General features: G+C 36.3%; 1 protein-coding gene and 1 pseudogene across 1 annotated transcript; both read left to right on the forward strand.

The window, feature by feature from the left end:
* The first annotated feature begins 259 nt into the window (after positions 1–259).
* Positions 260–1666, forward strand: LOC149539409 (G-type lectin S-receptor-like serine/threonine-protein kinase B120). The gene is made up of 4 exons (XM_089802572.1): positions 260–664; positions 735–967; positions 1423–1477; positions 1559–1666. The coding sequence occupies exons 1-4, from the start codon at positions 260–262 to the stop codon at positions 1664–1666; spliced, it is 801 nt and encodes a 266-aa protein (XP_089658698.1).
* A 4565-nt stretch (positions 1667–6231) lies between these two features.
* LOC149539410 (G-type lectin S-receptor-like serine/threonine-protein kinase At2g19130 pseudogene) lies at positions 6232–7577 on the forward strand (annotated as a pseudogene).
* Positions 7578–13464: the final 5887 nt, after the last annotated feature.

A 13464-nucleotide genomic window follows, 5' to 3' on the forward strand; every position in this document is an offset into this window, starting at 1 on the left:
AGTATTGGGACAGGCGGGGCATCCAATTTGATGCCGCTATAGCCAGTGCCTCCGTTGACAATGGTTTGAATTTAAGTCATAGTGACACTTACACACAATGTCTTGTCAGATATCTTTCAGATTAGGTAATTTTGACCTTGTCAGAATGTAAGAAAACAATTATTTTATAAGCTCCTATCATGGTCTTCCACGACATTTATTCTCGAAGAACATTTATGTTTCTAACTTCTTGCTTTAACGCCCCGGGGAGGTTCGATCAATGGCTGAAAATTTGGCGATGAATAAGAAGTGGACAAAATCCCGGTTAAGACTTGTCTTTGCAGTTGCTGTGTTTATTCAAATGAGTAGCTATGCTGCAACAGTAGTCCAGGCCGGAGATACTCTTTCTTTGGGCGCATCGCTTGTTGGAAATCAGACATTGATTTCAGAGAATGGCAAATTTGAATTGGGTTTCTTCAGCCCAAACAGAACCGATAACTGGTACGTTGGAATGTGGTACGCCAATATGCAACAAAAGATGATCGTTCGGGTGGCCAACAGAGAGACTCCCGCGAGAAACAAATCTGGAGTTTTGAAGCTGTCAAGAGCAGGTGAATTGGATCTGTTGGACGCAGAGGGTGCGTCTATTTCGTCGGTCAACATTTCGAAGAAGGCATCCCGTGCTGTGATACTAGATTCTGGTAATTTTTTTGATGCTGAGCGCTGATGAAAACAATTCTGAAACGATTTCGCAGAGTTTAGACAACCCGACAGATACCTGGTTGCCTGCAATGAGATTTGGGGAACAACTAAAACTGGTGTCTTGGAAAAGCTCGTGGGATCCTGCTCCTGGACTCTTCTCCTTCCAGTTGGATCCATCTAACGCCAAAAAACTTGTGCTAATGTGGAATAACTCTGTCAAGTATTACTCGAGCGGAGTTTGGGATGGTAGAATTATCAGTCGTGTTCCAGAAATGACACACAAAAGGTTTTTCAATTGAAGGTAAAGAGAGACAAATACACAGAGATAATAACTGATTTTATTGCCTTACTGCCTTGCACAAATGCATTACATAAGGCCTCTATTTATAGAGGGTATGAGAACTCTCTACACACAACACATTTTACACATGTTACACTATATTAAATATAATATTACATATATTAAAAACATGGGCGGCTGGAACAGCAGAGTGTCTGCTATGTAATTCATTATAGACGGTGGATAGACGGCTGAGTTGTGGGCTGGAGTGTTGATTGTGGACGGCTGCATTGGGTTGGTTGTCTGCTTTTAATGATAGAAATTACTAACTACCACCAACACTCCCCCTTAATTTTTTTCATTAACAATTTTTGCATCAGTAATACCCAATTTCTCTCACAGATATTCAAAGTTATTCTTTGGTAATGCCTTAGTGAAAATATCTGCCAATTGATCTTCAGATTTGCAAAACTCAAGGTGGATTTCTCCATTATTGACCAATTCTCTGATGAAGTGGTACCTTGTATCAATATGTTTGCTCCTCTTATGAAATACATGATTTTTACATAATGCTATTGCTGATTTGTTATCACAAAGAATTGGCGTTGGTTCCTCCTGATGATGGTGAAGATCAAGCAAAATTCGATGCATCCATACCGCTTAACATACTGTGGAAGTGGCAGCTACATATTCTGCTTCAGCTGATGAGATTGTCACTATAGGTTGCTTCTTTGATGCCCATGATACAGCTCCTGATCCAAGGTGAAAGATATATCCAGAAGTGCTCTTCCTGTCATCAATGCTACTTGCAAAATCACTGTCAGTATAACCCATCAAATCAAAATTGTTAGCTTTGGAATATAGAATTCCATATCCCATTGTTTCTGCAATATATCTCAATATCCTTTTTCCAACTTGCCAATGAGAATTTTGTGGTGATTCCATGAACCTTGAGATTAAACTGACACTATACATGATGTCTGGCCTTGTAGCTGTCATATACATTAAACTTCCAACAAGTCTTTTAAACATAGTTGAATCAACATTTGAGCCCTTTTCTTCCTTGCTAAGTTTTGTTCCTGTTGCAATTGGAGTTGACACTAGATTGTAATTCATCATTTTAAATCTCTTTAAAACATCCTTTATATACTTGGATTGACAAATGAAGATACTTTTGTCACATTGAATAACTTCAATACCTAAGAAATATCTCATCAACCCTAAATTTGTCATTTCAAATTCTTTCATCATTTCTAACTTGAACATGTCTATTGATAGATTTTCAGTGAATATTAAGTCATCAACATACAAGCATACAATCAAAATCTAACCTTCCTTATTAGTCTTAACATATAACGTGGGCTCATTGTTACTTCTATTGAATTGATTACTTATCATGTATGAATCAATCCTCTTATACCAAGCCCTAGGAGCTTGTTTCAAACCATAAAGTGCCTTGTTTAGTTTATATACCTTGTTTTCATGCCCACTAACCTCATAACCAGGTGGTTGTTTAATATATACCTCTTCATCAAGAAAACCATTCAAAAAAGCTGATTTTACATCCATTTGATACACTTTTCAATCATTTTGTGCTACTATTGCTAAAATAGTTCAAACTGTGTCAAGTCTAGCAATTGGAGCAAATGTTTCATTATAATCAACTCCATATTGTTGTGAAAAACCTTTAGCAACTAGTCTTGCCTTGTGCTTAACAATTTCACCTTTTTCATCAAATTTAGTTTTGTAAACCCATTTGACTCCTATACATTCTTTTCCTTTAGGTAAATCCATTAATTCCCATGTGTTATTTCTTTCAATAGAGTCAATTTCTTCATCCATTGCCTTGATCCATTTATCTTCTTTAATTGCTTCATCAAAATACAATGGATCACAAGAAAATAAAGCAAAATTTGAGTAAATATCTACATTCTCTTCTTCTTGATCATATATTTCTTTTAAGCTTCTTGTCTTCTTACCTTTGTAACCTATTGTTGAGAATGTTGAATCAGATTTATCACTTAAATTTGAACTTGGAGGTGAGGCACCTTGCACAAAGTTCCTTGGTGGAGTGTTGGGTGTTGATTGAGTCCCATGTTCGTTTAATTCATCATCACCTTGTAATATTGGTGCTCCTCTTGTGACTTGTTTGTTATCATTTTCATGCCATGAATCTTCTTCTTCAAATTTAACATCCCTGCTAATGATCAATTTCTTTGAAACAGGATTATACAATCTATAAGCCTTTGATTCTTCACTATAGCCAATAAAGATGCATTTTTCACTTTTATCATCCAATTTCTTTCTCAATTTAGATGGAACTAATGAATAAGCAACACAGCCAAAAACTCTAAAATGGGATACTGTATGTTTCTTACCATTCCATGTTTCTTGTGGAATTGTGTTCTTAACACTCTTTGTAGGACTCCTATTCAAAATGTATACAGCACATGCTACTGCTTCTGCCCAAAACTCATTGGATAGATTTTTGACCTTCAACATACTCCTTGCCATTTCCATTATGGTTCTATTCTTCCTTTCTGCTACACCATTTTGTTGTGGTGTGTACCTTGTGATAAACTGCTTCTTAATTCCATGAAATCTGCAAAATTCTAAAAAATCATTAGAACTGAATTCACCACCTCTATCAGATCGCAATACCTTGATGTAGTAACCACTTTGTTTTTCAACCAAATTTTTGAACTCCTTGAACTTTTCAAAAGCTTCACTTTTTTGTTTGAGAAAGTATATCCAAATCTTCCTGCTAAAATCATCAATAAATGTTAAAAAATATATACTTCCTCCTAAAGATGGAGTTTGCATAGGTCCACATATATCAGTGTGAACTAATTCCAATGGTGCTCTTGCTCTATATGAACCTCCTACTGGGAAGCTTTCTCTATGTTGTTTTGCCAAAATACAACTTTCACATGAACTTGGTGGTTTTAGTATTTGAGGCAATCCTTTCACCATATTCTTCTTTTGTAATAAGCTTAAAGCATCAAAATGAAGATGACCATACCTCAAATGCCATAGCCACGACTGATCTAAGTATACTGTCTTGAAACTAACTTCTTTTCCTCCTTGAATGCAATGAATCTGAAGGGGGAACATTTGATTTTGTGTCATCTTGACCCTTGCAATTAACTTGCCACTAGGATTTCTATCCAATATTGTGCAAACATCATTATCAAAAGAAACTTTGTAACCCTTTTGTACTAGTTGACCAACACTCATGAGATTGTGTTTTAATCCAGGCACAAAATACACATCAGGAATATATCTTTTTCCTCCATTTTTTGTCAAGACATTTATAACACCTTTTCCCATTACAAAGACTTTACTATCATTTCCTAGCTTTACTTCAGATTTTACAGAATCATCCAAGGTAGCATAAAAATCTTTATTTATAGTCATATGGTTACTACATCCACTATCTAGGAACCATATATCACTAGAGCTTTCTTGAGCAACATTACAAGTTATAAATAAACTTCCTGAATTGTTATCAGATACATCTGAGTAATTAGCACCATTCTTTTCAATATCTTCTTGTTTCTTTCTACATTCACTTGCAATATGACCAAATCTCCTACAATAATGACACTGAATTCGAGATTTATCAAACCTTGATGATGGGTGTTGGAATGAACTTCTGCCATGTCCTCTATTAGAACTCTGAATGGATTGATTTGTTCTCTCTTCTTGATTTGGACTTCCACGTCCATCTATGCTTCTACCTCTTCCTCTTCCTCTATAGTTTGATCTTCCTCTTCCTCTGCCAAAAGATACCTATGATCTAAATGCATTCTCCAAAGAAGAATTGTTATTTCTATTCATTCTTGATTCATGAGATAAAAGTGAGCCCATCAATTCATCAATAGATAGTATTGTCAAATCTTTAGATTCTTCAATGGCAACAACAATGACATCAAATTTTCTAGGCAAACAACGAAGTATCTTTTCAACAAATTTTTGATCTGACAAATCATCACCATATGATCTAATTTGATTAACCACATTCATTACTTGATTTAGAAATTGATCAACTGAGTCTGAATCTTTCATACACAAATTTTCAAAATCACGCCTTAAAGTTTGCAATTTAGCAATCTTAACTTTTGATGTCCCTTGATATGTTGTTTCTAAAATATCCCATGCAATTTTAGACTTTTTAGCAGCACAAACCTTAGGAAAAATTGTTTCATCTAAAGATTGTTGAATTAGAAACAATGCTTTAGCATCCTTTTTCCTGTTATCTTGTAATTTATCCTTTTCATCTTGTGTTAATGTAGACTCATCTTGTGGTTCAATAAAACCCTTTTCAATAAGATCCCATATGCCTTGAGAACAAAATAGTGTCTTCATTTTTATAGCCCAAAATTCATAATTTTTACCAGAAAATATTGGAATTTGTGGTTGAGCTATACTACTTCCTGAAGCCATTTTAATACATAGTTACAACTACACCTTACAATTTTAAACTTTGCTTTACAAAGCAAATCCACCAAACAAGTCTAAGCCAATGACATATAGCTTAAACAAACAACATTATAATGCTTATTTTCCCCTTTTAACAATTTTTTTTTTTTTAACATTAGACTTCACTCCAAGAAATCAGCTCATACCTTCTTCAAACATTAAACTGGGATCTTTTCTTCTCTCAATCTTGGCAGCCACTAGTCTCCAACTTTAGAAGCTGATCTAATGATCTGCAATCAAGAAAACATTAGAAGCTCCATTCACTGCTACAGCAGTTATATATATCAACACATAATTTTATTGCTCCTAGGCCCAGCTCTTCATGCTCTGATACCAATTTGAAGGCAAAGAGAGACAAATACACAGAGATAATAACTGATTTTATTGCCTTACTGCCTTGCACAAATGCATTACATAAGGTCTCTATTTATAGAGGGTATGAGAACTCTCTACACACAACACATTTTACACATGTTACACTATATTAAATATAATATTTCATATATTAAAAACATGGGCGGCTGGAACGGCAGAGTGTCTTTTATGTAATTCATTATGGGTAGTGGATAGACGACTGAGTTGTGGGCTGGAGTGTTGATTGTGGACGGCTACGTTGGGTTGATTGTCTGCTTTTAATGATAGAAATTACTAACTACCGCCAACATCAATGTCAGTGTTGAAATCACTAGCTCTAGTTTGTATTATCAGTTTAACACCAATGCATAAGATGCATGTGCCCATGCATTTCATCTTGACCAAGTTCGGAGATATTCGACTTGCTTTGTTCGATGGGAATAAATGGAGCATGTTTTGGTCTCTGCCCAGTGACGAATGCACCGTGTATGGCCTCTGCAGCGCTTTCGGCGTTTGTAACTCCAATAATTTTCAATTCTATAGCTGTGTTAATGGCTTCACACCAAAAGACAATGAAGCCTGAGATTCACGGGAGTGGTTGTCCAGTGGCTGTGTTCGCCAGAGTCCCTTGAATTGCACTACCAACTGATTCATCGAGTCCAACGCAACATCGTGTAATGATTATGGTTCTTCATTCCCAGCGCCCACTAAGACGGATTACGAGAAAGCCTGCCTCAACAACTGCTCGTGCGCTGCTTATGCTTTCAATCCACCTTCGGGCCCCTGCCAAATTTGGTCCAGACCTCTGTTTGACTTGCGTGATTCTCTATCACTCTGTAGCAATTCAAATGTCTTCATTCGAGTAGGCGCTGCCTCTGCCCGTGCAACGTTTGATCCACCATCGTCATCCCAACGCAAAACCGTCATGCATCTTGTGACTGGTATTGTCCCTGCGGCCACCATTGCTTTAGCTGTCTTTTCATTTTTAATGTGGAGGAGGTGACAAGATCGACTACGATATACTATTGAACGTTGTGAAGAATATTCTTCTAACTCTTTTCTTAGAATGTTCAGTTACAAGGAGTTGAAGATTGCGACCAGGAACTTCAAGTCTAAGCTGGGGAGCAGAGGATTCAGCTCAGTGTTCAAAGGATCTCTTGTGGACGGTGCACTTGTGGCCGTGAATAAATTGGAGTCCAGTTCAAGCCAAGATGAGAAGCAATTCCGAGCGGAAAGCAGCTCACTTGGAAACATACAACATGGGAATTCAGTAAGGCTTCGAGGGTTTTGTGCACAAGGAGCCAAAGTATGGTTACTAGTGTATGATTACATGCCCAATGGATCACTGAGTTCCATACTCTTCACCAGCGACTCCAAAAGTAAAAAGAAGGTACTCGACTGGAAAGCTCGGTTCAAGATCGCCTTAGGCACTACTCGAGCTTTGTTTTATCTCCACGACGAATGCAGAGATTGCATCATTCACGGTGATGTAAAGCCTGAGAACATTCTGCTTGATGCTGATTTCCGACCCAAGTTGCCTGATTTCAGGTTGGCAAAGCTTTTGAACAGGGATTTAAGTTGTATTCTGACCACAACGAGGGGAACGAGAGGTTATTTAGCTCCGAAATGGATTTCTGGTGTTCCCATAACTCTAAAGGTCGATGTTTACAACTTTCGTATGACGCTTTTGGAAATCATTTCTGGGAGAAGAACTTTAGATTTAGATGTGCAAGATTCAAAGTATGTATTACTTTCCGCCATGGGCTGCAACCCAAATTAGTCAGGGGTATGAAAAATCTAATTATTGTAGTCACTGATTATTAATCTCCTATCATAAATGATTATTAAACTACTGAAAACAAATTCTCAGCTAATATTGAAAAATAACACAACTACAACTTCACTTATAAAATATAGAAAGAAATGCACAACACAATAAACACAATATTTTTGGACAAATTGTCCTTGGAAAAACCCCTAAGGGAAAACCAGTTCTACATATGAGAAATTATATTAAACTTCAGCAAATCAAGAGATACAAAAATTCCTTGCTTCTCACTAGTAGAATTCCGACAACCTCCTAATTTATTCTGCTGAAATTTCCCATTGCTATTCCCACGCTAACACTACGCCCTTGCTAACACTGCAAGATTGTTTGCTAACACTGCAAACGTTTCTCCAAATTTCATTGTTCTCCAAATGCCCCCTAGACCCCCTTTTATACTACTCTCGTTGGTAAACCAACGGCCGAGATTGATTTACAATCGACGGTGGAGATATAAAACAACTTACCAACTCTAACAAAATTGGTTTCTAGTTGCTTCTAAAAGAAGTCAATTATTTAATAAATAATTGTCCTTGCTCTAACCAATTTGTTAGCAAAAAAAATTAGATACTAAATAATAGCATATGGACAAACAGTTGTCCAAGCTAACAAAACTAACACTCCCTCTTAGCGAGGAAGTTGTTCTGTAGCTTCCTCATAGCTAGAAGGCTCACTATCTACCAACTGACTAACTAATGCCACATAGTCATTGAACTTGGCTAGTTGTCTTCGCTATCTAGTACTCTTCCTAGGAGCTCCCACAAACTCCTGAGTATCCCTTTGTGTATCTGGAACCACATGGTTCCCACTACCAACTATAGAGGATGAAATGTCAACCTCTAATTCTTCTAGATGCATTTCCTGTTGCACCTGTTGCTCCATACTTTGTGAATCTTCACTAACTGAGTCTACACTTGTATTGGTAACTGTACTTGAGCTTTGTTGCTCTTGTCTTGGTCTTGGAGCTTCTGTTGGCTACTCATTCTGATCATCTGCTGGCAAATCTCTGGATCTCTTGAATGCCTTGTCCTCTATGAACTTGACATCCCATCTGACAATAATTCTTTTAGTCCCCGGAATGAAAATCATGTATTCCTTTGAGGTCTCACTGTACCCAACAAAGTACCCCCTCTCTGCAGTCTGATCTAACTTTGTATGTGTATCTCCAAGAATATGACAATATGCCAAACTCTCGAATATCCTAAAGTGACTAACATCTGGCTTCTTCCCTGTGAAAGCCTCCTCTAGTGTTATCTTCCCTAGCACCTTGTGTGGAACTCTATTCTAAATGTAAATTGTTTTATTACATGCCTCTATCCATAAGTAATGGGGCATGTCCTGGTCATGTAGCATAGCTCTTGTTGCCTCTGATATAGAATGGTTCTTCCTCTCAACAACTCCATTCTACTGTGGATTGTAAGGAACAGTCCATTCTCTCTTGATTCCTTCTCTAGTGCAGAACTCCTAGAAGTCATTTCCTTTGTACTCGCCTCCATTGTCTGACCGAAGAACCTTTATCTTCTTTCTTGTTGAGTTCTCCACTAGAGCCTTGAACTCTTGGAATCAACTGAAAACCTCATCCTTAGTCTTCAAGAAGTATATCTAGGTCTTTCTAGAGAAATCATCAATAAAAGTAACATAGTACTCATATCCTCTGAGAGATTTTGTCGACATCGGTCCACAAACATCTGAATGTACTAGATCAAGAACACCCTTAGATCTGGTGTCACTCCTTGGAAAATATGCTTTCGCAAACTTCCCCAACATACATCCCTTACATACATCGTCATGCTCTATGCTCACCTCTGGAACACCTGTCACCATCTCACAAAGCAATCTAAGTGCTTCATGATGAATATGACCCATCCTCCTATGCCATAGCTCTCCAAGATCTCTAGGATTATTGTTGCTCATAAGTGCCTTAGGAGTATCAAACTGCAATCTATAAAGGCGACCACTCCTAACTCTAATAGTTATGGGTGATTTCCAATCCTTGTGCTTAATCAACACATTTGTCCCTCTAAAGAGTACATTATACCCCCTATCCTGAAGAACAGATACAAAAATCAAATTCATACCTAAGCCTGGCACATATAACACATCATGAAGTGGAATTATCTTTCCATTCTCCCTCTAAAACTGAACAGTCCCTTTCCCAACAGGGTTGAGTTTGGACAAGTTTCCCATAGAAATCTGGATGTTGGTGTCCTCATCCTTGTAACTAGAGAAGTACTCTCTAACTCCGGTCATATGAAATGACGCCCCACTATCTATATACCAAACACACTGTGAGGTTGAGCTAACCATAAAAGCTATGAGTGCAAACTCATTTTCCATTCTACTGGTGAGTTCCTCTGCACTTGTTGAAGCTGCCACCTGCTTCTTACCCTTCTTCCTCTCTGGGCAATCACTGACATAGTGGCCAAATTCATGACATCCAAAGCACTTGACCTTAGAAAGGTCCTTCTTCTTCTTCTCACTTTGTGAATTTGATGCTTTGCTAGATCCCTTCTTTTCTTTCCCTTTACCCGCTAGGGCAATGTTCTCTTGTTCCACCTCATTTTTCTGACTCTTGTTGGCCCCATTAACAAGACTTAGTCTAAACTCCTCTTGAGTGAAATCAGTCCATAGTCAATCCCAACTCAGTAAGGTATCTTTTCCACTGACAACTTGAACAAAGACACTCCATTGTTTAGTAAACCCATTTAGGGCTATTCTCACTAGCTCGTCATCACTAGGGCTATCTCCAATAGCTGCTAACTGATCCTTGACAAGTTTGAGCCTAGTGAGGTAACTTGTGACGTCTTCTCCCTAATTCATCCAGGTCTTCTTTAGCTTCTCTCTGAGAATCAATTTCCTGTTGGTGGTAGCATTCTGGTATAGATTCAGAATGGCATCCCACATCTTCTTCGTTGTATCTAGCTCCGAGATATGTGGAATAATATGATCCTTGACACCATCAAGGATTATCTTCCTCGCCTTGGCATCGTCCTTCCTATATGCTGCAAGTTATGTTGCATCCATTGGTACAGGTACAACACTAGTAGCATAATCTTTGATACCATTCTCTTCCAACAATAAAGAAATTCTGGCCTTCCAGACACCAAAATTTGAGGCACTATCCAATCTATCCTGATCTCTCAAACCAGCTGAAGCCATCCCAAGGGTTTAAAGCAATAATAAATCTAAAGAGATCAAAATTTCTTTCCTAGGGAAAAACTCTTCTACCCTTAACAACGCTCTGATACCATGTGAAAAATCTAACTATTGCAGTCACTGATTATTAATCTCCTATCATAAATGATTATTAAATTGCTAAAAACAAATTCTCAGCTAATATCGAAAAATAACACAACTACAACTTCACTTATAAAATATGGAAAGAAATGTGCAACACAATGAACACAATATTTTCGGACAAATTGTCCCTAGAAAAACCCCTAAGGGAAAACCAGTTCTACAGATGAGAAATTATATTAAACTTTAGCAAATCAAGAGATACAAAGATTCCTTACCTCTCAGTGGAAGAATTTTGACAACCTCCTAATTTATTCCGCTGAAATTCCCCACTGCTAATCCAACGCTAACACTACGCCCTTGGTAACACTGCAAGACTGTTTGCTATTACTGCAAACGTTTCTCCAAACTTCATTGTTCTCCAAATGCCCCCTAGACCCCCTTTTATACTACTCTCGTTGGTAAACCAACGGTTGAGATTGATTTACAATCGACGGTGGAGATATAAAACAACTTACCAACCCTAAAAAAATTGGTTTCTAGTTGCTTCTAAAAGAAGTCAATTATTTAATAAATAATTGTCCTTGCTCTAACCAATTTGTTAGCAAAAACAATTAGATAGTAAATAATAGCATATGGACAAACAGTTGTCCAAGCTAACAAAACTAACAAGGGGAACATGATTAATGTTGTGGAAAAGGGTGTTGTTGAGGACGAAGATATTGAAGAGGTGAGAAGAGCAAGTGTTGTAGCATTGCTCTGCATTGAAAGAAATGAGGAGATTAGGCCAACTATGGGGTAGGTGGTGCTAATGCTAGAAGGGAAGATGGAGCCATCTCCTTTGAAAATTAAAACCCCTGTGCTTGTTGACAATCGAATAAATCAGAGCTACACTACTGAGAGTGACATGGTTAATCTAGATTAATGTAAGCACTTTCAACGATGTGATTAATCTAGAGGAATGGAAAGCTTATATGTAAGCTACAGTTATTAGCTAGATTGAGAGTGATAGTTTCATTGACGTGGTTAAGCTAGAATAATGTAAAGTTATGAGTGATAGTATTGGTGACATGGTTAATCTAGAATAATGTAAAGCTTACATGTAAACTATAGTTATAATTATTAGCTATTCAGATTTATAATTACTAGCACTTAGTATTCAAATGAAATGTAAGGAAAATGTTTGATAGATGTTTGATTTCAAAGTGAATAAATTATAGGTTTATAAACATGTATCATTATGTAAAGTCTAATTTAGAATAATGTACAACTTACATGTAAGTTATAGTCACTAGCACTGGTACTAAACAGTGCAAGATTTTACCTGATATTAATTATAAGTTTCTATTTTTATTCTCATAAACAAATATAAATTTTTGAAGTCTAGATTTTTTTTCAATAGCAACCTCGTATTGAAAGTATCCAAATTATATTCTATCCATGCATTATAGTGGTAGCAGAGGTATGCATGCGAACATGAGTAATCCAAATGCAAGAAGGGGTCATTAGAAAGTGTCAAGGTACTACTTGGTTGTTGTGAGGTTTCGACACTCAAAAATATCAAGTTGTTACTTGGTTGTTGTGAAGTTTGGATGTTGAAAGTAGATATCGGGTCCAGAGGGACTGAAAAAAAGATTTTTTTAGTAGTCATCTTATTTATTTTTGTCAAAATACTATTTTTTATTAATTACATTTGAAGAATAAAGAAATATTTTGCCTCCACCAATAATGTAGTTTATTATTTCCATATGATGGAGCATGTAGAATTTTTAATAAATAAACTCTATAAGAATAGATTAAAATAATAATATATTATATTAAATTGTAATAGTTTTTCAAACAACACTTTGCACTTTCAATTGTTCTCAACTTGTTTTTGAGAAAAATCACCTTGGAAAAATTCCACAATTAATTTATTCAAAGATGAGGGAAAACCTTGCAATTTAATGATTTATTTTTTTAGATTTGATTTATGTATGAAGAAAATTGCAGACTTAGTCTCGATGCCAAACAATATACACAATCAAATCTTGAAACAAAAATCATAAAAATTGAATTGTGGAAATTTGATATTGTTTTTATTAAAATAGCTAGGAAGAGGGTCCTAAACCCAAATAAAAACAAAGAGCACATATCATATCTGTCCTAGATCATTATAGGCACATAATAGAGAAGCAAACACTAACCTACTATATTCACATCTTAGTGGGAAACCCACTTGATTTACATTAGCAAGCATACAACTCATTTTTTAATATTTCAAATACATTATTCTATTATACTTTAGGATTATTGGTACACTCCCAACAACATCTTCAAATTTTTCTCCAATAAAAAATTTGTTACTGTTAGCAATTATTCACCTAGGACAAAGTGTAATTTTTTAATATAATTGACAAGATGTATGTTCTCTAAATCATGAATCATAAGTTAAAATAAAACATGTTATCAAGTACCAAAATACTCAAAGGAGAAATAGTGAATGTATATCTATCAAATACATTTCCATCTTTCACATTCACCTGTATATATTGACATTAGTATTTCAAAGCATGACTATAATGGCATTTGAAATCATGACTCACAAAAGAAGAAAAATATTGAT

This window comes from Cupressus sempervirens, chromosome 9, assembly GCF_028749045.1.
Source record: "Cupressus sempervirens isolate cs-2001-9-10 chromosome 9, ASM2874904v1, whole genome shotgun sequence".
NCBI lineage: Eukaryota > Viridiplantae > Streptophyta > Pinopsida > Cupressales > Cupressaceae > Cupressus > Cupressus sempervirens.

Bases quoted from the DNA above. Each gene is read 5' to 3' on its own strand.
- LOC149539409 (XM_089802572.1), top strand. From the start codon at position 260: ATGGCTGAAAATTTGGCGATGAATAAGAAGTGGACAAAATCCCGGTTA. The intron at 665-734 runs GTGATACTAGAT...ACGATTTCGCAG, and splicing joins CGAAGAAGGCATCCCGTGCT to AGTTTAGACAACCCGACAGA. The intron at 968-1,422 runs GTTTTTCAATTG...ATTGATCTTCAG, and splicing joins CCAGAAATGACACACAAAAG to ATTTGCAAAACTCAAGGTGG.